This window comes from Danio rerio, chromosome 7 (assembly GCF_052040795.2).
Source record: "Danio rerio strain M-AB ecotype USA chromosome 7, GRCz13ab, whole genome shotgun sequence".
NCBI lineage: Eukaryota > Metazoa > Chordata > Actinopteri > Cypriniformes > Danionidae > Danio > Danio rerio.
Window position 1 is genome coordinate 57,749,411 of NC_141027.1, and position 27,328 is coordinate 57,776,738.

The following is a 27,328-nucleotide window of genomic DNA, read 5'->3' on the forward strand; positions in this document are numbered from 1 at the left end:
TTTCAGATGAAATGCATAGTGAAATATGAAATTAATGTCTCTTTTGCTGAACATTTAATTAATCTATATTTTTAATATTTTAAAAATCAACTCGCTTTGGCCCAGAGAAAGAGGCGCACAGCACTAGTGAACCTGGTGTGCTTTCCCAAACAAAGACGTAAAGTAATATAATATATATATATATATATATATATATATATATATATATATATATATATATATATATATATATATATACGCGGTGGCGCAGTAGGTAGTGCTGTCTCCTCACCTCACAGCAAGAAGGTCGCTGGTTCGAGCCTTGACTGGGCCAGTTGGCATTTCTGTGTGGAGTTTGCATGTTTTCCCTGCGTTCGTGTGGGTTTCCTCCGGGTGCTACGGTTTCCCCCACAGTCCAAAGACATGCGGTATAGGTGAATTAGGTAGACTAAATTGTCCGTAGTGTATGTGTGTGTGTATGGATGTTTTTTGGGTTGCAGCTGGAAGCGCATCCACTGCGTAAAAACAAATGCTGGATAAGTAGGCTCATCCAAACAGTTGGATGAGTTTGTGTGGATGTTTGTGGATGTAAGCCGAAAAGAAAATAAATGAATAAATGAATGAATATATATATTATATACATATATATATATATATATATATAATATATATATATACACAATATATATATATATATATTATACACATATATATATATACACAAAAAGTACACGTTACCCAATAAGTTTACTCAAGTAAATGTAACTCGTTTCTACCCACCTCTCTGAGTGTGTGTGTGTGTGTGTGTGTGTGTGTGTGTGTGTGTGTGTGTGTGTGTGTGTGTGTGTTGTGTGTGTGTGTGTGTGTGAGAAAGAAAGATATCAAGCACTAAGCTGCAGGCACCAGAGAAGAGCTCATTAATATTCATGACCATTCCAAAAATGGTCAAAATGAACCTTCTGACTCCTTACTATGGCGCAATTTCTCTGTTTATAAACAAGCATTTAAAACCATTTATGGAGAATTTTTAACTTACCTAAATGACATACTGTGCACATGTACAATGTATGCTTATGTAAAAAAAATACTGGGTTCCACACAATGATTAAGCAATTATTATTATTATTATTATTATTATTGTTATTATTATTATTATTGCTAATTTAAGTAGTTTGGACATAAAACAATTAAGATGTTTCCAAAAATACCTCAAGAATTTTGTTGATTCAGCTTATATTAAAAAGGTAGTTTGAACAACAATGAAATAAATAAATAAATGTGTAGTACAGTGTGTATATCAATCTATTTTTCATATTCTGTTTTAATTACGTATGCTCCATACGTTCATACGAGTCTTTCATTCGTCATTGGCACATAAATTAAGATATTTTAGTTGAAATTCAAGAGCTCTCTCATCCGCCATAGAAAGCAATGGTACAGAGAGATTTCTTCAATATCCAAAAAAGTAACCAAAATTGTTGTCAAAACAATCCATGTGATTTCAGTGGTCCAACTGTAATAATTCGAAGCTACAAGAATACTTTTGTGTAAAAAAAAAAAAAAGATTTTCCGCATCTTGTCTATGGGGATTAGAAAAATCAGTCCTGTGATTCCTGTCCAACCAAATCACTGCTGAATGAACTACCTCAAGATATGGGTGATTTATAACTGCAGCAAAGTGTTTGGAAGCATTAAAAGTGTCCAAGAAGATAAGTCCAAAATCTTTACACGCATTTAGATGCATATTACCGATGAGATGACAGATGTTTAATGTATGATGACAGAAATGGCCTTAAACACCCAGCAGGAACAAGACGCCAACATGTTGTCAGATTGAAGTTGTACCCTAACGTCATAGAGTTGTTGCATTTTGTTTGAAAATGAAAATCAGATTGACGTCAGAACTCAACGTCAGGCCAATGCCAACACCCTACGTCCAACCTAAAACCAACCAAATATCAACGTCTAAAAACATTTTGTGGAAGTTACCACTATGACATCTATCAGAGGTTGGATTTTGTTTGCCATACCTGACGAATAAATGTCAGTATTTGATTTCAGTATGACGCTGGTTTAAGATGTTGTGATTTTGGTCACTCTCTAACAAGCTAAAATCGACCAAATATCAACATCATTTGACGTCATTACTGGAAAATAACGTTGTCCTTAGATGCTGGCTAGACATTAAATTTTGGTCACCCGACATCACAATCTAAATTTAACCTAATATTAATGTCTTATGACATTGTATGCCTGCTGAGCAAAAACTCAATGCACTACAGAATGTTACGTTTACACACACATCCACAAATTACATGTAAACACATCAGCTTTTAACAGTGTAATACTCACTACTCTTAAGTACTTTTGAAAGGGTAACTTTTTACTCATACTTAGAGTAATATTTACAACAAACACTTTTACTCTACTTTCACCACATTTTTAGGCAAGTAATGGTACTTTTACTTGTTTATGAGTTTTCAGTACTCTTTCCACCACTGCTTTCAGCTAAATTAAGTGAAGTTTCACACACTAATTTCAAGAGGAGCAGGAGATATGATTGTTTGCAGCTGATCTTTCATCTGTAATTATCAGTAAGCCAATCGGATCATTCTAAACTCACTATAAGTAGCCCGACTAATTACTTTCTCATCTTCATTTTTTTGAAGAATCCCCCCAACCCATCTCCTCCTTTACCAGGGGGAACTTCCTGATCTCATACACTCTTCACATGCTCATTGACCATGCAGGAGCCCTGGGCTCACTTTTCTCCGAGCTCAGTGTTCTCTCCTGGGACAGCATGCCAAACCTGCTATTATTTTCAAGCAATATCTAAGTGTGAACTCTTAAAATGTATTAAGTAGAAAATAAAAAGCTAAATACAAACGTACACAATGTCTCTTGATTTCATCGCTACAACACAAAGTCATAAACTGTCAAATTACATAAAATATGACAAAGTTATATGAAAGAAGATCACGAGCAGATGTGTTGGGTATGGTAAAGCACATGGTTTCTGTGCATATGTTGATTGGACCTGTGAGGAATATTTTCTCAGCTTACAGTAATAATTACCTTTTTGACAATGTCACCTAATGACACCCATCCAAAGTATTACAGTTTGACTTGTGTTTAATCTCTAAAGGTTCAATCAACCATTCTTCTCCTGTTTTTCACTGGCTGTCTGTCCCATGACAAATAATGTGCTTTTTGAAAACTAGCATTTTTTTTTTTAGACATTTTGAATGAGGGTTAATTGAGGGTATTGTTTTGCTTCTCGCATTCAGACCCTGTATAGTACCAAGCCACAGACTGGCTGTCCAGACTGAATTAAACAGAGAGGTAGTGTCTGTCACTTGCTTGGCATGCAGACGCTGACACACAATGAACTGCAGTTCACCTTCTCAACAGACAAAACAGCCAAACAAAGAGTGCTCCGCTTCTCAAAAAGTCATTACCAGCCTGTAACTATTCTCCTCATTGTGTGTCAATTTATGAATGCGACAAGCGCTGGGCTTTTCTTTTTCTTTCAATCCAGCAATGTCAAAACAACGTAGGGCACGGCATTACATGTCAAACCAGACCAAACAGACACACTTTGCTTTACTTAACAAATGACACATCTGAATGTGGGCTGTGTCAGAAGATTGAGGCAGATTTGGTGTTATTGTGTAACAGCAAATTTGCATCTACTGCTAACTCAACATATATGGATGGATGTTTAGGAAATTACTCTTAAATATATTTAAATGGCATTAGATAACAATTGGTGTCTTTAACACAATGATGACAGAAATATTTAATTTATTTAAATATTTAATATTTAACAACACCCATTGTGCCCCTTTTTACAAGATGTAAATTAAGTCTCTAATGTCCCTAGAGTGTGTATGTGAAGTTTCAGCTCATTATACCACACAGATAATGGTACATAACTCTTTGAAACTGACGCTTTCCGGCTTTGATCTAAATTTTGCCATTTTGGTGACTGTCACTTTAAATTCTAATTAAACTGAGCTCACAGGCCTCCTCTCAGCTCCAAGAAGACGAAGCTGCAAACGCCAGCTATGTGTCAGCATAGGGCGTACTTACACTATGTACAGTTGCCTTGAACTGGGCAAATCAACTGGGCAAAATCAGTTGCCTTGAACTGAGGAAAATCAACAAGCCAGAATCAACAAAAAAAGCCAGATTACAATTTGCCTAATTACACTGGGAAAAATAATCATTTTTGGAGACATGTCCTGTGGTCTGATGGAACTGAGATTGAACTGTTTGGCCATAATGACCAGTGTTACATTTGGAGGACAAAGGGGAAAGCTTACAAGCCTAAGAACACCATCTCAACTGTAAAGTATGGGGGCGGCAGCATCATGTTGTGAGGCTGTTTTGCTGCATGAGGGACTGGTCCACTTCACAGCATCGACGGCATCATAAAGAAAAAAATTAAAAACATGACCACAAATGGGTCTCCAAACAGACCGTGACCCTAAGCATACTGCCAAATTAGTTACAATGTGCTTTAAGGACTACAGAGTGAATGTTTTGGAGAGAGATTGTCACTTAAGGGGCTGGGCTACCCCCTTCTGATGACATGGACAAAGGGAGAATGTCAATCAAAGTGTTTCTGCGGACCGTTTTTATGAAGTGTGATTATAAAAAATAGAATAATTATATTAATAAATTAATAAAATTAATAAAATAATTATTTTTTAAAATATAATTGTTTTTTAAGAAAGGTTTTGTTGAATAAAAGGAGCATATACAGTTATATTTTTAATAAGTTTTTGACATTAACATTTGAGAATAAGAAATATATATATATATATATATATATATATATATATATATATATATATATATATATATATATATATATATATATATATATATATATATATATATATATATATATATATATTTTTTTTTTTTTTTTTTTTGGTGTGGTCAGATCAATTTTGTAAATCCTTAATATCAAGCCCTAAAAGTCGTGTGAAATAAAAATGAATTGTAATGCGCCACGATGAAACCACATCCCATTTGCTCAAGCACATTAAGCAAGTTCATACACAAAGTGAAATTATTGAGGTATGTAGACATAGCACATAGTCTAAATCAAATGATTTTAGCATGCCAAAGTCATATTCATGTATAAAATATTTTTTTCCCAACAACAAAATAGTGGCTAGTGAAAATAGTGAGTGGCTAGTAATGTTGGAAATCTACTAGCCACAGTGGCTGGTGATGAAAAAAGTTAATGTCAAGCCCTGCTAATGACATATGCTTATAAGGGTGAGATCATCAATGATGGGAGGGGCTTTCCCCTCTGATGACGTAGAAAGGGAGAATGTTAATCAAAGTGTTTCTGCAGACTGTTTTTATTAAGTGTGATTATAAAAAATATAATTACTGCATTTCACTATTAGAAGCTAGTTATATCCACACACTTGCCACACAACTGTGTCTAAACCCCTCATAAAATTGCTTTTTGCAGTTACATTTTTGCACTAATAGGTTCTAATTGAGTAGAGAACAAACTAATGTTGTCTTGGCTAATTAACCTGTCTTCCCTAATTAGCCTAATTAAGCCGTGAAACACTTTAAGCTTGATACTAGTAGTGTACTGTCATCATGGCTAAGACATAAGAAATTATTAAAAACGTGCTGATAAATCCAACTCATTCTGAAAGCGTAGCCCTATATACTTTTTTGAAGACCGCAAATTATGTAGCCAGATGAATGTAAGGCTGCAATTCATCTTTAAAATGAATGCTATAGGCTGGAATGACGCCGTTCCACCGCGGGTCAGTAGGTGCTTTTGAAAACACCATTGGTTGGGTTTGGGAAGGAGGGTGGGTCAGTCAGTCAGTCAGTCGACAGCGGCCTCTGGTGGATTTAAGTGAGAACAGCAGGTGTAAATGGCACTCACAAAAGAAATTTGGGATCTCAAAAAAGCGTACACAGAGGCCTCAAGAAATGTTTATAGCATTTTCAGAATGAGCCTGGGTTAGATAAATCTCTATTAAACAGCACATGAGAAATATTTGAAAATAATTACAATTTTTATATGGCTAATAATTTTGCATTCATCTGTAAATAGCACTTTCAGAAAGTATTCACAGCTCTTCACTTTTTCCACAATTCATTATTTTCCTCAAAAATTAAAACTATACCCCATAATAAATATAGTTGAAGTGAAAATTATTAGCCCCCCCCTGAATTATTAGACCCCCTCTGTATTTTTTCCCCGATTTCTGTTAAACGGAGAGAAGATTTTTTTAGCACATTTCTAAACATAATAGTTTTAATAACTCATCTCTAATAACTGATTTACAGTATTTGATCTTTGCCATGATGACAGTAAATAATATTTTACTAGATATTTTCAAGACACTTTTATACAGCTTAAAGTGACATTTAAAGGCTTAACTAGGTTAATTAGGTTAACTAGGCAGGTTAGGGTAATTAGGCAAGTTATTGTATAATGATGGTTTGCTCTTTAGACTATTAAAAAAAATGCTTAAAAGGGCTAATAACATTGACCTTAAAATGGTGTGTAAAAAGATAGTAACTGCTTTTATTCTAGCTGAAATAAAACAGAACATTTTTACCTTAAGAAAAAATATTATCAGACAAACAGTGAAAATTTCCTTGCTCTGATAAACATCATTTGGGAAATATTTAAAAAAAAATTCAAAGGGGGGCTAATAATTCTGACTTCAATTGTATATTTTCATTAGTGGCCTTTTAAAAGTGTTTTGTTAAAAGCCTTAAATAAGCTCTATGCTTAACACAAGATCTTTTTCCATGTTTTATTTGATGATGTAACATGCATAATCAATCCCACTTGTTGTCTGTTTGTTTCAAAGCAAACATTACTTACTATGCAAGTTAAGACAGATCAAGTCAAACATTCAGAAATATTGTGTTAAAAATAAAAACTGGAGTAGTTGTCTGAAGCTTATTCCTTATGCTCACCAGATTATGGTTTTAAGTGAAAAGTTTATCTAATATAAAATAAACAGAAGTCCCTGCTTTCCAGATTTTAGTTGTAAGAACTGTCAAATAGTCATAAAACTGATATAAACTCACTTAACATAAAGAGTCCGCTCATATTCTAGAAAAAGCTGTTTTATTCTTTCATCATAGTGGGGTTTTCTTCATGTGAGTAACCTCACTGAGATCAACTGACCAGCTGGACACTGCCGTTAGCTACAGAATAAATTAATTATATCCACTGCCATACTGTTCAAGATAAAAACTAAAATGATAAAATGTTAGTGCGTTTTGCTTCATTATTGAAATCATTATTTGCTTGTGAATTATACACTACATTTCGTAGAGGTGTGTGTAGAGGTGACCTGGTTATTTACAGTAGATTTGGATCTTCTTCCTCAACCCAGTATATACTCAAGTGCATCTTCTTGACACCAACTAAAACTCACGCCAACCAGTGAATGTTCAGTAAATTAGGCAGAAATAAATCAAACTAGTCCCAGGACTCCATCACTACATCACTCCTCCTTGCTCACTCCTCTCTCTCCACCAAAGACTACTGTATAGGAAAAGACAGAAAAGAAAACTGTTGATGGCTAAAGCTTTAGGGATTTAAAGTGAGAATACAGATTTGTATTGATGTTAACACTTTACAGTATTCACAGCATTAACAAAACCTTAACTAACACTCCTAGCTTAATAAATGACTAAGGCTGCATTTACACTGCAGATCATGAAGGTTGATTCCGATTTTGTGACTGTATCCGATGTTTTTGCTGACCTGCTTCTTACATCATCTTTTAAAAGTGACTTGTATTTGATTGTCTGTATTTACACTGCACATGGCAAAGATGCAAAGACCAGGGGAAAAAAGAGCAGGCACTGACTGACAGCGGATAATAAAAGCAGCCTTTTCTCCGTTCCTGTATTTAATCTGTTTACAGGGTTTAATTTAAAAAAAATATTTTTCACAAGTTGTTGTTTTACTATAGTTCATGACAGAAAGTTCTCATTTGGCCATCTTCTTTTAATCTAGGACTTTTTAAACCAGTAAGTATCTTAATGTAATGTTCATGGCGTGATTTATGCACGTGCCACAGTTTTATAATACTTTATATTGGTTTTGTGGCGGGTGTGGCGGGTGTGACAATATAAAAGATTTTTTGGTCCATATGAGTATTAAGGTGTGGGAATTTGGCCTGAAGTCTATTCCGAAATGAAAGCATCAGACTTGACATCATTCGCTAGGGTTTTTAAGGATGCGCGACTCGCATTGACAGTTGAAAATCTGATCTTCCGGCTTACACTGCAGACACGAGGGCACAGATCCGATTCATATAAGATAAAATTCCACATAAGAACAAAGCATGAATTTGATTTGAGTAAATCAAAATCCATGTGATTTTTTCCTGTTTTCATGCACACAGGCCATATCCGATCTGTGCCATATGAGAAAAAAAATAAATAAAAATTGAGTCACTTGAACCATGCAGAGTAAATGCAGCCTAATTAGCTGTTTATTAATACTTAGTAAGGTAATAATTGGGTATAGGTTTTGGGTAGGAGTAGAGCTGCAGAATAAGATCATACTTTTGAACTACTAATAATCAGTTAATAACTTAATAATACGCAGGCAATAAGCCAGTAGTTAATAGCATGCATTGTGACCTAAACTAAAGTGTTACCATATTGATTGATCTGTTTTATATATTTTTTTAAAATTGTATCAATCTTTAAGGTTAAAGTGATAGTTTACCCAAAAATCATTCAATTCATTAACTGACTCATTTCCAACCTTTAGGAGTTTTTTTTCTTCTGTTAAGCAAAAAGAACATATTTTGAAAAATGTTAGGAACTTGTAACTGTAACCTGTAATTTGTTTTTTCTACTATGGTCATGTCAATGGTTTTCAGTTCAAAATATCTTCTTTTGTGTTTAACAGAAGACACTTAAACAGGTGTGAAAACACTTGAGAATCAGTAAATAGTAGGGATGGGGAGTCCACTCCAAAAGAGTCGATCAATAGATCTAATATCGGAATTGACCCCAGGATAGGAATCGTCACCCAGAGTCGAGTCTGCTTTTTCAATCCCTCCCGAATGAAGTAGTTATAATGCTCTTTCTGGAGCATGATGTACACCGAAGGCAAGAGGCGGAGTGGGACTCCTGGTTCCACTTTAAGTGTCCTTAACTACTATGTACTTGCATTAAAAAATAAATACAACATACTTACTGTGTTTATAATGTATTTGAGAACACTTGTGGTGCTCTTGAGTTGGGATAGGGGTTGGGTTATGGAAAGGTTTGGTGATATGGGTAGGTTTAAGGGTGGGTTAAGGTGTAAGGGATGGTCAACAGTGTATTTACAAATGTAACTACAGAAGTTAATTACAGATGTAATTACATACAGGTGTTTAATCAAGCATATGTACACAATAAATACATGTATTTACACGATAAGTACATTGTAACAAACTATTAAATCCTGTGTAAGTACATATTAGTTAAGGCCACAATATAAAGTGGGACCAGACTCCTTTTCAGGTCTGGAGTTTCAGGCCTTAGAGCGGCCCACTTCAGTTCACTACTGAATATATTAAATAACGTAATTTCCAATTCAGTGCTTCAATGTAAGAATTACTGGTAATAAACATCCAAGCCTTCAAATGAAAAAAAAAAAAATCAAATAAAACAAATATATATTAGGCTACATGTATAAAATAAATTTTTAATTAAACGTATTTAATTTTCTAATGAAACTATTATGTCTTTTTCAAGGAATCAGCTGCTTTATAACTTCAAATATTTAACATAAATATGAGAACATTAAACAATCGCTAAATCTCCAATATTCTGTACAGAATTGTTCACAGATATCCAGTCCTTAGACACAAATAAAGAATAAAACAACTATTACACTGTTATCTGCCAGACATTTCAACCACAGTATTACTTTCTAACGATGGCTGCATCTTGTTTCCCCATTTTAGCTTTCTGATCAATTCAGATTTATTAATGTAGTGAATCATATGATTTCATTAATTGTATCGGGGCATTTTTCATTCAGCATGTGTAATATTCATTAATATTAAGAATAATTTGAATTCTTATATTCACTCAATCCTACCTGCCCAAACTAGTGTGTTGGGCTCATGGCTGGTGCTTGGTAATGTTACGAAGCAAGGCTCTTTACTGTTAGCAGCAAACTTGACAAAAGGCTGCTGCTGCTGTGGAAGAGCTGCAGTACAAGAAAAAGTTTGCTACATAAACGGTGGTCTGCAGACATCGTTGTTTTGCACTGCTCCTAACTAGCTTTATGTTAACTCACCAGTCGTTTCATCGTCTTCGTGTGTTACTATACTCTCGCTGCAGCTGGTTTTAACAAAAAATATACACAGCTTTTTAAATTTTGGCCTTTCCAGCGCCACCTTTCAATTTTTCGTCTCCTGCATATCTCTTAACAAATGATTTAGCTGATGAGCAAGAAGCCACTGTTGAGGAGTCAAATTATGTCATCATTAACCTGCAGGCTGCAATCTGCTCATGGGGCTGCAAGAAAATAAATAAAAATGGGGCTGTGGTAAAATAATGAAGAAAAAGAGTGTGGCTATCGTAAAATAAATAACTAAATAAATGAAAAAAGCGCGACTGCTGATATTGCAGGCAGCTAGGGACACCAGCCCTCATGGCCAAAAAAACGGACCCACCAACCGGGAATTCTCCCAGTCCTCTCGATTAGCCAATCCAGGCCTGCTGAAGGCACCAGCTTTAAATGCATGCTCACACGTTTTACGCTTTTGCTTTTGAATTTCTTGACTACGAGTACTCTATGATATTATAAATATTATAAATGCTGTGGGATGAAGCTTGCTTTCACTTTCCTAATTCCTATAAAACACTCATTTTTTTCAATTTTAAGTTTTAAAGATAATCTGCCTGCGATGTCAAGTTTGCTGTGTTATAAATTAAATATAATATATGAGTGTGAATTTATAGCGGATCGACGTCTTACATTAGCACTGCAGGTAAAATTAAGATGTTTTGTTATTGGCTGGTGTCACTAAAGGGCAGTGGGTAGCACAATCGCTTCACAGCAAGATAGCCACTGGTTCGAGCCTCGGCCTTGTCAATTGGCATTTCTGTGCAGAGTTTGCATGTTCTGCCTGTATTTGCGTGGGTTTTCTCCGGGTACTCTTGTTTCCCCCACAGTCCAAAGGCATGAGCTACAGATGAATTGGGTAAGCTAAATTGTCCAGTGTGTGTGTGTGTGTGTGTGCGTGTGTGTGTGCGTGTGTGTGTGTGTGTGTGTGTGTGTGTGTGAGTGTGTATGGATGTTTCCCAGTGATTGGTTGCAACTGGAAGGGCATCTGCTGTGCAAAACATGTGCTGGATAAGTTTGTGGTTCATTCTGCTGTGGTGACCACAGATTAAAGAGACTAAGCCGAAAAGAAAATGATTGAATGAATGAATGAATGAATGTTATTATCTGCTGCTACATACTCAAGTAAAAAAATTTTAACCTATCCCTTTTTCATGAAGGAATAAATAAATAAAGCTAGCACTAATCAGAAAGGCAAATGTAGCCAAGATTTATTTATTGGCACAAAATCTGACAATACGTGTGGTTGTGGTTTTGTTTTGGCCCTGAACGCACTTAATTTCACCTAATATTCATTCTTTTTGTTTATTGTGCACATCAAAGCTGCATTAAAATAAAGATACAAATTATACCAAACGGAATTCGATTCAAAAAGAGTATTTTAAATAAAAATATTGCAAAGGCTAACAGTTCAAAAACAGTTCTGACTCACTCCTTTTATTCTATCGTATGCCATCCTATTAAAACACCCTAATTTAATTACAATAAACAAAAAATTGCACAAAACAAATAATGATATTTAAAATTAAGAGGATATCTAAAAGTACAAATTTTAAGAATCTAATTTACGAGAGAGAGAACAATAGGATATGCTTTAAGGCATAGTTTGTCACGCTACTTTTATTTATTTTTTATTTTAGGTTTGTTAATGTATGAATTAATCAAGTTAAACATTTCGTGTTGGGGGGTTTACATATGACTGATCATTAACTCAAATGGAAAATCTAGCTATTTTATTTACTGATCGATTGGAGCAGCTGTTGCTGTTAAAAAATACAGAAATGAGCAGCTACAAATTTGGGGCTTGCCTTGCGTGACCGTCTGCTATAACACCAGATTATTTCATTCACCCAGTACTCAGTATTCAAGTATCAAACTTTTATATTAAAGGGTTATGACACCCCTCACTTTCGGTTCAGGTCTACCTCTGATTTTTTTCAAAAGATGCATCATAATGGGCGTGGAGCTCCGCGAGCAAAGGGCAGGAGTGGTCGTAGCCAGCAGGGGAGAACGAGGGGAGGGAACAACTGTTCTCAGTAAGCTCACAAAATGTGACACAAACCATGAGGAGACGCATGATTTTATAGTTTACAAAGTAAAAATGCAAAGAAATAAACAGTAATTTAATGCCCTGCTACATTTGTTATTCGTAAGTTCATATACAGACAGTGTTGGAAAGAGTACTGAAAAATCATACTCAAGTAAAAGTACCATTATTTGCCTAAAAATTTTGTGCAAGTAGAGTAAAAGTATCTGTTGAAAATATTACTCAATATATGAGTAAAAAGTATCTCTTTTTAAAGTACTCAAAAGTAGTGTGTAGTGAGTATTACACTGTATAAAGCTGATGCATTTACTTGTAATTTGTGCATGTGTGTGAACGTAACATTCTGTAGTGCATCTTGTTGCTCAGCAGACACACAATGTCATAAGACATTAACATTAGGTTAGAGTTAGGTCATTATGTCAGGTGTCCAAAATTTTATGTCGAGCCAGCGTCTAAGGACAACGTTATTTCGATGTCAAATGACATTGATATTTGGTTGTGGTTGGAAAGTGATCTACCGTCGAGCCAACATCTTAAACCAACATCATATTGACGTCAAATACTGACATTTATTCATCAGGTATGGCAATCGAAATCCAATATCTGATAGACGTCATATTGGTAATGTCCACACAATGTCAACCTGTAACATCATTAGATGTTGATATTTGGTTGGTTTTAGGTTGGACGTTGGCCTAACCTTGAGTTCTGACGTCAACATGATTTTCATTTCCAAACAAAATGCAACATCCCCACGACACTGGGGTACAACGTCATTCTAACATCATGTTGACGTCTTGTGCCTGCTGGGTGTTTAAGGCCATTTCGGTCATCATACAGTAAACATCCGTCATCTTTTCATCAGTGACAAGCATTTAAACAGTCTCTGGGTCAATGCGTGAAAAGATTGTGGACATCTTCTTGGACACTTTTAATGCTTCCAAACAGTTTGCAGCAGTTATAAATCGCCCATGTCTTGAGATGTCTTGAGTTCATTACGATGTGATTTACCTTCTGTGTGTGATTTTATTGCACAGGAATCACAGGACTATTTTTTTCTAATCCCCATAGACAGGGAAAAATGCAGGTTGAAGGAAAGTAGTGGAGTAAAAGTACCAATACTGCACTAAAAAATGTACTCAAGGAAGAATAAAAGTACACATTTATAAAACTACTTAGTAAATTACAATTCCTGAAGAAAACTACTCAATTACAGTAATTTTAGTATTTGTAATTAGCTACTTTACACCATTGTATACAGATAACCACAATTTATATCATTATAAAGATAATCGTGTTCATATAAACACTATTAATGAGGACTTCTCCTTCAATCCTCGGGTCTGAATCATAGGTCTGAATGCAGACTCAGTGCAGCAGGTCTCTTGCCCTGTCTATTTTAACAATTAGCCCTGCGGGTAATCTGGAGGATTTAGACGAACAAAGCAGCACGGTGATGTGTCTAAATGTGAACGAACTCCTGATAATAGACAACGTCTATTCTCATAAGGTAAAAAAACTCTGCTATGAATAATAATAAGAAACCGAAAAGTCATCTCTGCACTTGCAGTTATGAGCTACGCGCCAATATTGATTTCGCCCCAAAAATCATTTTAAACTCGGAAGATAAAATTAGCTGACAAAAGCTGAAAATTATCCAGTTTTTCCCACAATTAAGGCTAACAGGTGCTAATATTGTCTTAACTGATGCTCAACACACACATATCTGTTAAAATCTCAAAGAAAGTACTCAAAAGTTTCATATTTTGACTATTTTTTGATTAAAAAAAACATTGTTTGGGCTCAATCGGAGATTTTTTTTTTCTTTGTTAATGAACTGCTACACATCTTTCAATTAAACATTTTGATGATTAATTGATGTTTTAACTTTCTGTCTTTATGATTGCAATTTAATTTTGTAAGCTATTCAGGCCAGAATTGGAGGTATTGGGAGTATTTCCGATGGGCAGGTCCATTTTTTGACCACGAGGGCAGGTGTCCCTAACTGCCGGCACTCTGAGCAGCCACAGTTTTTTCATTCACTTATTTATTTGACCATAGCCTCAATCTTTTTACTCATTATTTTACCGCAGCTCCAGAATTAGCAGAATGCAGCTTGCAAGTTAATGATGTCCAAAAAAGAAATCTATGCAGTCTGTTTCTTGTCAGATGCTGACTTTTAATCTTCACTCAGAGATGCATAAACAAATTAAAATAAACTAAACAAAAAGTAACCTCAAATTTCAACCATTGCGTATGCGGTAAAGAAAACTGTGACTCCGCTGTCTTCTAAAGAACCCACTGTTGTCAGATTTGACAGACGCAGCTCTTGAAGAGCCCGCACACAATTTTTAACATGCTACATATCCTCAATGCCAAATGCACAGAATATCCATCTGAACAACACATATTCTAAGTTCTCAAATGCAAACAATTCAAAACAAAATTATTCAAAACTAAAATGAAGCATATAACATTATTAAATCCAAACAAATAGGCTCCTACAAAAATATATTCAGATATTGCAGAAAAGGACATTGTGATGTTTTAAAGAATAGTGATGGAGATTTAGCTACCCTTCAATATACTCATATTTATGACAAATATTCGAAGTTATAAAGCAGCTGTTTTCTTGAAAAAGACATGAAAGTGTCAGTAGTAAATTCAATACATTTTAATCTTTATTTTATACATGTAGCTTAACTCATATTTCTATTTATTTTTATTATATTCATTTCAAGGTTTGGATATTTATGAGCACTAACTCTAACAGAAAATAGATTCTAATACTGTTAAACATTACATTGTGTTAACTGTTCAAATATATACAGTTAACTGTTCATTGTATAAAGCGCGACATGATACAGCATTAATCCTTGCGCTGTTTTAAGTTAATGTTAATGGAGTTGATTTCACAGTTGATTCCACCGACCCCCAAATTAGGAGTCGAGAATCGGATTCGACTCCAAAAAATCCAGAATCGAACACCCTTAGTAAATAGTGAGTAAATTTTCATTTTTGGGTGAACTTTAAGGTATAGCTATAAGGTATAATGAACTATCCCTTATATAAGGTGATGCATGCTGCTGCAAGAAAACCATAAAAAATGTACCTCTTCATAACTCTTACAGAATGCAACACATCAAGAATGTTCTTCCGAGTACAGCAGACTAGTCTAAATGCATCTACTGAAGTGATTTATATTAAGAAGTGTGGTTGATTATAACTCACCTTGTCTCTGCCAACATTCATTAAGTCTTCTAATTCCTGCTTCCAGCCCAGGAGCTCCACCAGCTTCTTTACCCCATTAACCACATCACCGAGCTCAGCCACGTCATTGTGACGTTGGGACCCCGAGGCAAATGGCCCCACAAGGTCTCGATTTATCAAAAGCCTTGGTACAGAACCACGCACAGCACCAGCCAAACTTGCAAAGGGCTCCACCTGACGATCCAGAAAACAGGCCTGTTTAACTGCAGTAACCACCACATGATTCTATTGTGACATCTGCTGGTAATGAAGCTCTACAACACCACATTGGCTTCAGCAAACACTCTGCACTGGTAAACTGCTATAGCAGCAGTCAGAAGTCATTTCTAATTAAATTGTGCTCAATGTTTGCTGTTAAGGACACAACCATTTTAATTAAACAAAGGATGTGCAATTAATATAATACTCTGAGAAGATGAAATAACAGACATTTTATTAGATATAATGAAAAGCTAAATAATTGTTGCACAGTGTGCTAAAAACACATGACGTGAAGCCACGACACACAATAAAAGGTTTTTTTTTCCATGATAAAAGTTTAGAGTTTAAAAAAAGATATGCAATATCTATATAAAAAGATATAAAAGATAAGAGTTTTTGTCCTAAGCATCTGTGACTGTCATGCGCAAAAAAAATTCTATTTTAAAAAGTTTTCTATTTCTACGATGTTGCAGCAGAACAACAGCATATATTTCTATGACAAAGATCACCTCAGGTACAGATTATGTGCTTTCTTCAGTGTAAATTGGTCTAATGTTAATTTTAATACCATTTTACAAGACATTTATTTCCAAACTAGGCTACTGAAAGTACATCAAATCTTGAAAATAAAATAGCAGACGGTTTGAAAATGAAAGTGAGAACTGTAATTCAGGGCAAACCACAAACACCATTCACTCAGTAACCTCTTAAGTGTAATACACTCAAAAACATATATACAGTTGAAGTCAAAATTATTAGCCCCCTTTTGATTTTTTTTTATTTCCCAAATGATGTTTGACAGAGCAAGGACATTTTTACAGTATGTCTGATAATATTTTTTCTTCTAGAAAAAAGTCTTATTTGTTTTATTTTGGCTAGAATAAAAGCAGTTTTGAATTTTTTTTTTATTAATTTTGGGGCAAAATTATTAGCCCCTAAGCAATTTTTTTTTTCGATAGTGTACAGAACAAACCATCGTTTAGAATAACTTGCCTAATTACTCTAACCTGCCTAGTTAACCTAATTAACCTAGTTAAGCCTTTAAATGTCACTTTAAGCTGTATAGAAGTGTCTTGAAAAATATCAAGTAAAATATTATTTACTGTCATCATGGCAAAGATAAAATTAATCAGTTATTAGAAATAGGTTTTTAAAACTATTATGCTTAGAAATGTGCTGAAACAATCTTCCCTCCAATAAACACAAATTGGGGAAAAAAAATAAACAGTGGCGCTAATAATTCAGGGGGGCTAATAATTCTGACTTCAACTGTATATTTTTTACTTGTTTAAAGTACCTTATTAAAATGAGCTAAAACAACACAATTCTTGAGATTTTATTGGGACAACTTAATTTTTTATGTTCATTCAATCCACATAAATTTGTTAAAAGTTAACTTAATTGATTTATGTTGGGACAACATGAATGAATTGTGTGGAACCCAGCATTTTTTACAGTGTGTGTATAAATTTGATTTAAAGCCATCACCATTATTTAAACGTTTCTGCCATGTTGCGTCGTTTTGGTGCAGACAGACAACTTGCTTGAAGCTAGAATCTTGCATGCTGTGTGTTGTTAGGACATTGTGTTAGACTGTAAAAATGCTTGATGTCACACAATTTATACTTGTTGTCCAAAAACAAATTAAGTTAACAAATTTAAGAAGATTGAACTTAAAAATATTATATTGTCCCAAATAAATCTTAAGAATCGTGTAAAGTAAATTTTACATAAGTTAACATTTTTTTGTGTGTATATAAACTATAATCATATTATCACTAGATTAAAGTTTAATTTTACTGACACTTAGGAGTGACGCATAAAAAAATATTAATTAATCAATTTAATAATTCAAACCTAAAAATTTATTAAAAATTAATTAAATGTGTAAATATACACACATTTACATTTGTTTATTTAAGTATTGTTTTAAAACATTAATTAAGCAAACAATATTTATTATTTGATAGCTTTTATTATTTAAATAATCAGCGTATTAAAACAGATTAAATAAACTTTTTTTTAAATTTGCTAATTTATCTATGCATCTAAAATAAATTCATGTAATAATTAAAAAATGTATTTTTTATTGATTTATTAAGTGAAATTTAAAAGCACAAATTAACTAATTTAAATATGTCTATTAATTTGTTCATTTAAATGTGATTTATTATTAATGTACTTGATGTTATTTGATTAATCAATGTTTTATAACATTACCACGCTGTAAACTCAAGACCATTGGTTTTCTCATACATTGCGCCTAAGCTGTGGAATGCACTACCCGTCAGCATTAGGAATGCTGCTTCTCTGGACTGTTTTAATATTTTTTGTTTTCATATTTTTATTTAGCTATTGTTGGTATTTTGCTTAGTATTATTAATATGGGTTAGGGTTAGGGAAAAAGCATATTACAAATAAAATGTATTATTATTATTATTATTATTATTATTATTATTATTATTATTATTATTATTATTATTATTATTATTAATTAAATAAACAGTTATAATTTGTCAAAATATTTCTAAATCCACTGTTTAGCTGTATCATAAAAATATTTTCAAATTGTTTTATTTATTAAATTGATAATTTGATTTTTCCTTTAATTTTTAAATGGCACTCCTGGTCCTTCATAGTATTACAGCTCAAGTCAATTTTCAGTGTCTAACTCTTTACTTTCGTAGCAAGCAGCTGTGTACTAAGTGTAACAACATACATCGGGAAGTTATTTTCACATTAATAAGCCCTTCAGTCTTATATAATAAGTCTGATAAGCCTGTCAGTCTTTTTTTTTGCTACGAGAACAACAACCTATATGCATATCACAGTCTTATTTACTTATTTACATATATCTTAATTACTGTCTTCCAATTCATTCACTAAGGTCCAGGTCTCCATAATCCTGAAGTGTCAGTGTGATAAATGGACAATCATATTATTTATCATTACCTTCATTATCAATTATAATTGACTGTATTATTTAATTGGTAAAACCACTCAAAAACTCAACTATGTACTTTTAAGTGCAGGCCATGTAGACATGACCCATAGTCAAATAAAATAACCAGGTTAGGGTTAGTAGTTTCCAGATCTTTCCTGCTATCTATGATTGGCTCCTGTACTAGAAGGTGGGGCTTCATTTGCAATATTTAAAATTACACATTTAGAAATTTAAAACTACACGAGTTACATGTCTTGTGTATTCTATAACCTTTTGCAATATACAGGTTTGGCCTCCTATTGCATTCATTCTATTTCTAGAATCCAGCATTAAAGAAAAACTTTAAATTAAAGATGCACAGCTTTTCTCACCTCAAGAGATGTTCCCATCACAATGAGCAGGTCTGCTACTGGGAAGTCTGTAAGGTAGGTGAAGAAGTGCTGTGGAAGCTCCTCACCAAAGAACACAATGTCAGGCTTGATGATTCCTTTACAAGTTGGGCATTTGGGTAGCGTTCCTGCCATGATGTCATCCTATTGGGAAATAGCCTTCTGTCAAAATCTCTAAATAAAACCCATTATTAAACCACAACAAAAAACGTTTAGTTAAAGGTCACGTGAAGTGCTTTGAAAAGTTTAATTAGATTTTTGAGAATCTCAATTTAAAAAATAAAGAAAGGGCAGGACATATTTAAGAGCCTGTTAAGTTCTGTATTGTTTATAAAATATGGCTTCTTACCTATAAAGCTTTAAATAATCTAGCTCCCGTTTATCAAACAACCTTCTGTCTCATTACATTCCAACCCGCTCTTAAAGATCTCTAAACTCAGGGATTCTGGTCGTACCCAAAATAGCAAAGTCCGCTAAAGGAGGTTGAGCCTTCTCATTTATGGCCCCTAAACTCTGAAAAATAATTCCTGATAATGTCCGAGGCTCAGACACACGCTCTCAGTTAAAAACTAGATTAAATACCTATCTTTTTAGTAACGCATACACATAATGCATCACATAAAGGTATAATGCATGAGTGTGCTTCACGCAGGTGAGCGGGCTTGACAACCACCTGTAGGACACACTCCTCCTGTCTTAATGCACCAGATATTTCGTTAGAAACACTCATATGGTTTACATGTTTGTTTATATATCTGCGATTTTAATTTATAGCACTTCTTTTTTGCATTGATATTTAATATCTCTAGTTCAAATACATTATGAACAGCAGCTACACTAATTGTTTTCCTTTGTTCTCTATCTCCACCTGGTAATACCCATCCTGAGGCCTCTTGAGATTTTGCAGAGTCAATGATGTCATCCAAATTCTGTGAAGAGATAACACCAACCATAAAGAACTTCTAGAGTACTCCATAAATCTGGACCAGGCCGTATCCTGAGCAGATGCTGTGGCAGTCATGGAGGAGTGGAGGGCATGAGACTGATTCCTGTAAGCCAACCTGAACCCTTGCTGGTGATCTACTCACACATGCAGCTTCTCCAAAACGAACGTCCAGTGTTCTTCAGCCTCTGGTGTCTAGATTGCAGCTCTGCACAAGACGTTTGGCCAGAGGAGACATGGTCGTGTCCAACAGAGCCTGGTTTCTCTCGAGATTTTTTTTCTTTTTCTTCACTTTGTCAATTGGTGAAGTTTGTTCCTCGACCCTGCCACTGGCTTGCTTGGTTTAGGACTTGTGGAGCTGTTCATTGATGGATTTGCTCTTCAGTGTTTGGACTTTCAGCAGTGAAAATTAAAGCACACTGAACTGAAATTCAACTCTAAATACTGGACTGACACAGTTTCAATTTACTAAAATGTCTATGTTAAGCTGCTTTGAAACAATCTACGTACATTGTAAAAGCACTATAGAAATAAACATGAATTGAACTGAAAAAACATAGAAAAAACATCCTCCCCCTTAAAAAACAATAGGTCAATAGGTTATTTTTATCACAGCACTGCCAGTGATTGCGGTTAAGATCAAGCACATTAAATAGTTAAAATAAGAAAAAGAGTAGCACCTTGAAGGGGGTGGGGCATGTCAGTTACTGGAGAGCATTTGATTGGTAAAGACTTAATGAGAAGTTGAAGTATGAGGTCACATGAAAAAAAATGTTGATTGATTTAGGCGAAGATGACAAACTGCAAGCTTTGTATGTTGGATGTTTACATTAGTTTTATACTCTATATATGTGAATTTTGGAGCACACTAGATTATAGATATCATGCTGATACTAACATCTAAAAATATTGATTTTAATTTCACAGGACATTTAACATTAGGTTGAGGCCGAGATGCATGTTTATAAATGAGCTGGGCAATTATGGGTTTATTTGAAAGTGCAGTTCCATGGGTTAAGTATTCAATAGTTCAATGACATATACTTACCCGAAGTTCCTCTCCTTTGTAATCCCTCCGACAAACTGTGCATGTGGCAGTGGCAAATGTTCCATGTGCCTCCACAAGCATCTTTGGAGGAATGCCAGCCACTGAAATCAATGAAAGATCAATGACATTCATAAATGATTCACATAGATGTTCAATCTGCATAGCCTTCACCAAGTTTAGCTAAGTTGGACATAAAAAAAATATTACTTAATTTGATGGCATTGCAAAATAAACCTTGCTGAAATGGAAACCAATTTAAAACATTACCAGATGCATAAAAACAGATTAATGCATCAATGTTTTACCTTACAATCACGGAGAGGTTGTCATTTACATTTTAAGAGAGAGAACATTTAAATAAAATACTTTTAATACTGCCTATTCGGCAAAAATGCTATCTCAAACCATTTCTAAATACTATTTACTAATAAATATGTAATCTTAGTTATGATTCAGTAGTATAATATATCAATCAAAATGCATTTTCCTGTTATGTAAGGTAATAGAAGCTTACAGAAGCTTACAGATTATTACTGAAATTAATGCAATTTCAACCTATAACTTCTGGTAAATGTAAATTAGGTATTTTATGTGACTACACATTATTACATGAAGAGCCATTGTCAATTAGCTACATTTGTGCCTTAACCATTTATCAAGCAATATAAGTATATATGATCAGTTCTCTGACACTGATTAAGTCATAAAAGATCAAAAGTCTTGTAATAAGCCCCCAGTAACACTCCATGGTTTTGCCAATGTGTATTTCAATGAGTGCCCTAAAAAGATTACAAACTATCTAGTAACAACTGCACCACTAATGTGGATTTCAATATCAACTTAAGCAAGAAACGATGACAGGTGATTATTAGCAATTGCATTTATTATTAATGTTGTTCAATATGTTCCTACTAATGCTTAGGGTTGGCTGGCGTGAAACTAACGTTTCAACACAGTGTCAAGATCCTGAAGCGCTTGTGTTACGAAAACACTGCACCGAAACATGATCCAAAACACCCAGGTCACGTGACAAAGTGTTTTGAAACCACTGTTGCCAACTATTTTCAATGAAAAGACGCTAAGCTCAGCCAGAAAAGTCGCTAATAGTTGCTAGATTACGTCAAATGTCGATTTGCATATTACTTACGGCATCACGTTATATATCGTCTCTGTTTGTTGCCTATGATTAATACAGGGGTATTTACATTTGCACTACGCTTCATGTGAACATGTCAATTTAACTAAATTTCTTGCTGTTTGAATACAGTATATCATTATAGATGTGTAGTAAATTTGCAGTAATTTCTCAGACGTAAAAAAAAACTCAAGTACAAAAAATACAAGTTCCGAAACTGTCACTTAAAATGTGATTGTGAACAAGAAAAGAATAAACGGTCAAATTAAATTGTTAAAATAAAGGAGAAGCAAGATCGGTTTGACTGTACAAAGGAAGTATCTCACACTGTCGGTGCTAAATCATTTGCCATCGGTACGCAGAGTGATCTGCTCTCAGGCTGTAGGTGGGAGAGGCTGCTGTACGAGGACTGGGTCGCCTGTCAGTGCTCTAAGGCAGGGGAGGGGCCGACACAGCATCACCCACACCTCGTTGAGAAGAGTGGGGATGGTACAGTATGGACATATGACAGTCTATAAAAATAACCAGTAACACCCAAAAAAGTTGCTAGATTTGTCGCTAGTCGCTTTTTAAAAAAAATTGTCGCTAGGGGGTCTGAATAGTCTAAATATAGCAACAATGGTGCTAAGTTGGCAACACTGTTCAAAACACCAGGTCACATGAAAGCAACTCAAAGCATTGGCCATTTTAGAAGAGTTTCGAGACCTGGCAAATCTGCATTTGATTGACAGGGTCGGAACAAAAGCTCTATCTTATGTAGCCTAGTGGATTGTGTGTGTGCAACTGTGCTGCAAATATCCCAAGTTCAAATCCTAACAAATAATCTGAAATTGTGACTTGATGTATTTTAATAATGTTACTTTTTTATGACTAAAACAAGACATATTTAATCACAAAGTGTTCATTGGGATGTCAGACCAATGTTGAAACAAAACACGTTACAAAAACAGAGCATTTAAAAACTAACATCTATAGCTGCATTAACCTGTGATCGAGCCCATTATCTTTGCATGCTAGTCTGAAACTCTCACCGCTTCACTAAATCACTTGAAACCTCAACTCTACAAAGTAGGGTTTATACCTCAGTTTGTTTAACTGTTTCTTTGTTGTAGCTGTTCCAGAGCAACACATAACAAATGAGCACTAGGTGTCACTGTAGAGAAAGGTTTCAAAACATTTTGAAGCTTTAAACCTTTACTTCGACTGTTTCAGTGTTTTATGAAGCCTAACTTTGCCCACCACTACTAATGTTACATACAGTAAACTGGAGTCACCAAATTAAATAGTTGAGTTTCACCATTTTTTAATATCCATTCAGCCAATCTAATATTCTGACAGTAGCACTTTTAGCTTAGCATTATGTGGGTCTGTTTTATATTTTGTTTTTTGGTATGGTTGTGTCCTTTGTTTCTGAGCTTGTCTGAGTTTTAGGTCAAGTTTGCAAAAGGTTTGTCTGCATTGGATGACGCATGTGACATCATTGGCAGTCCCTGATGGCAATAGTGGCTCACTCACTCACTCACTCACTCACTCACTCACTCACTCAGTCAGTCAGTCAGTCTCTGTACTACGGCAGCAGCAGGTGCGATGATATTACATAGAACTGCTACCTAGTTATTTACCTGGGAACTATCTTTAGGTGCTGCATAATATCATTATGTCTAGCTAAGCTAAAAGTGCTCTCATCAGACCAGGGGCCTCATGTATCAACGCTGCATTCGCCAGGTTTCACGCTCACATTTGGATTTACTAACAATGAAATTAACTTGAGAATGTGCGTCGGTCTGCGCCAACTTCATGGGCCCTATCATACACCCGGCGCAATGTGGCGCAAGGCGCGGCGCAATACTGGTTTGCTAGTTTCAGCTTGGCGCAAGAGTCAATTTGAGGCGTTGCGCCACGCACTTTAAATAGCAAATGCATTTGCGCTCATATGTGCGCCCATAGGCGTTCTGGTCTAAAAAGGAAGGCGTTCTGAGGCACACTGCTGGCGCGTTGCTATTTTGAGAAACTATAATAGATTTTTCATTAGACCAAAACAAACCTGGTCTAAACTCCAGCGCAGAGTTGCGCCTCGCTTACACACTGCTTAATAGCCTACACACAAGATGTAGAGAAATACGCAAATATCTTTACATATGAAAAAATTAAATATTAAGGATAGGCCAATATATAGGATACAATAATAATATATATAGGATATAAATATAAAGGATTAAAATATTACAAAACATATTATTTTCTAGCTTACATGAATATGAAAAACCACAGTTTTTTTGCCTTCTTCATCTCGGGAAGCTTTTACAGTTGATTCATAACAATTTGCTTTTGTATAATGTTATTATTATTATTAGCAGTATTATTTATTATATCCATATTTATATATTTTTTTTATTAAAAACAAGCTTAGATTTGCCCACCCGCAGGTTTTAGACCATATGGGGCACAGCATGGGGCACAGCATAACTAAAACAGGATATAAAAGTTTTTGAACACACTTTGTTATTATTGTTCATTTATTCGTTTGCTGGAAATTAGAACTGAATTTAGAAATAGTTTTGAAACAAAAATTTGCGCTTAATAAACTAAATTATTTATTTATAGGCTAACTGATGTCTGTGCGTAAAGGTTTCCCCATCCAAGAGTGAAAGTGAAAGTAGATTGATTATCTCTAATTCTTGCACAGTAGATGCTCTGTTTAACTGTTTTCTGTTAAAAAAAAGACTGTTAACTGTTTGCTTGTGAAATGTTCAGTTTTTCCACTTCCACTTGCTTTACGTCCTGTAAATAGCAAATGAATGGGAGATGAGACTCAAAGCAGGTTTTCCCATCCTTAAATTAGCAGAAATGCGTTCTGACACGCACTAAAAGCGTTTGCACCCTGCGCTTTCCGTTTTGCTCATGGAACGTCAAAATAGATCTCCATGTCTGGCGTACGTGTATTTCTTGTGTGCGTTTGTATTTCCATTGTTGACTCCTAGAGGCAATTATGTCAAATTGCACACTACAAAATATCGCACCAACACATGTGGAAAAACATTGCTTTTCATTTAGAATTAATAAATGGGTTAATTGACACAACATATATATATGTTTTGTTTTGTTTTTTTGTTTTGTTTTTTTTACCCAATTATGTGATTTAGAACATATAGCAGCATTTGCAAATGTATACAACCCTTAGTGCATGGCAATAGCGTTGGCCTTATTAGAGGACCTTGTCAATGGTCGAATCTGAAGGAAACACATTTTTTAGGGATCACAGTGATGTTCTGACCCACGATAATGACTGGCTTATTAGCCATGTCTAATTTCCAAGAGCTATCCTCAGCGATATCACGTATGCAGTGTTTCATACATCTGTATTTGTATCTGCACAATATCCACAATTGATTAACTATGGAACTAGTGTAAGTCCCACCTTTTCAGGACTTAAAAATGCGTTTGGTTTCGTTTTCTAAGCTTTTTTTTTTTTTTTTTTTTTTTAAAGATTGATTTACTTTGTGTTGGCTTCACAGCTGTCAGCGACCGAGAGAAACATTATATAATTCATTCTTCTTTAATTTAAACGACAAAATGATTGTACATCGTTAGAAATGGTTAATTAACTCATTTGCCTTATTTAAACTATCTACTTTTTATTGTTGTAAATATTTTACTTTTTAGAGATTTTTATTTCATGGATGTTTTTATTCCTTAATGTAAATTATTTCTATATCATTTGCTGTATATATATATTTAATTTGATGAGACAAAATGTCAGAAGCACTCTTTACCTGTCAGTGTGTGCACGTGGCTCCTGAAAAGAATAAAAGTAAAACAAATAGAGTCTTTAAAAAATCAACCCATTGAAAAGAAACAGTTTATAAGAAATGTAAATATTGTTAAAAATCACTTTTTGGTCACAATTAAGTAACCATGTGCCGTGGTTAAAAGGTGTGTTTCAATCTGACTGCCACCGCAAGTTTATTTCACACCTCTAGGAAGCACTACCTTGATTAGTTGGAGCAAAATTGTGCAGTGCTGCAGCCCTCCAGGAAACGAGTTTGAAACCTATGCTTTAAAGACTTGGTGGAAAGAGTGTAGAGTACATGGTGTGATCTAAACTAAAGTATACTTACTGCGCTCAAGTCCATCAATGTTTTGCGTGTACATCCTGAGCAGCTGTTCCTTATCGTGAAGCATGCGAATGAAGTAGTGCGTCAGGTTGGGTTGGTAATTACCAGGATAAAGCTCTTTGGCAAGAGCGAAAAAAGGGTTAGGATTATGATGGAAGTAATTTATTTCAAATATGGCTTCAGCATAGGGTAGATTGTACTGTTGAAGGTTATCATAAAGGCCGCTGCCGGGTGATCTGTGGGGGGAAAAGAGATTAAAGTTGCACTGATCTCAAAGGTGGATTTGTGGACAAGAGAGTGTTGAGTCCTGCTTTACCTGAAGTCTGGGATTCCACTTGGTGTGCTGATGCCTGCCCCTGCCATCACCACAATTCGTTTAAACTTGCGTTCTCTGATTTTTTCTGCAATGTCTTCAAGGGTTTGCTGGTGAACATTGTCACGGCTTCCTCCAAACAGGCCTCTTGTCCCACCACATATAATGAAGGCAGCTCTGTAAAGTCAAAATGGGTTATCAAAATTCATTCCACATGAACAGGTTTTCTGTTCCTAGAAAACCAAGATCCCAGAGCTTTCTACTCCAACACATTTTACTAATGAGCCTAGAAAACGGCGAGCATCCAAGACAAAATAGTGTTTATTTGTTTGTCATTAAGCATTGATAGTAGGCATGGCACGATAACCGTTTTTTGAGTTATACTGCAGTTTGGAAAAGTAAACCAAACCACCAAAATTATTTGTCATACCGTTACTACACTATATGTAAGATTTTTTTTTCTTTCTTTTTATTTTATTTTATTTTTTCATGTACTACTAGACCAATAGATAAGTATGTTCTATACAGTATGAATGTGAGTAGTATGAATGGAGCTCGGACATACTACG

At 34.8% G+C, this 27,328-nt stretch overlaps 2 protein-coding genes across 6 annotated transcripts in view; both read right to left on the reverse strand.

Moving 5' to 3' along the window:
* LOC147843209 (uncharacterized) overlaps positions 1–27,328 on the reverse strand; it is a 527,423-nt gene that overhangs the window by 76,215 nt on the left and 423,880 nt on the right. The gene's annotated exons all lie outside the window — the stretch shown is intronic.
* The window catches only part of sirt3 (sirtuin 3), a 41,810-nt gene that overhangs the window by 9,225 nt on the left and 5,257 nt on the right, over positions 1–27,328 (reverse strand). The window contains exons 3-10 of one of the 5 annotated variants that reach the window (XR_015494809.1): positions 26,763–26,936; positions 26,450–26,682; positions 26,105–26,127; positions 20,605–21,297; positions 19,612–20,541; positions 19,188–19,554; positions 15,633–15,845; positions 7,095–7,534 (exon numbers count right to left, since the gene is read on the reverse strand). Coding sequence is in view for 2 of the 5 variants with exons in the window: in NM_001080174.1 (NP_001073643.1) it covers positions 7,532–7,534; positions 15,633–15,845; positions 19,188–19,349; positions 21,197–21,297; positions 26,450–26,682; positions 26,763–26,936 (886 nt within the window). In the remaining 3 variants the exon portion in view is untranslated. 5 annotated transcript variants of the gene reach the window in all.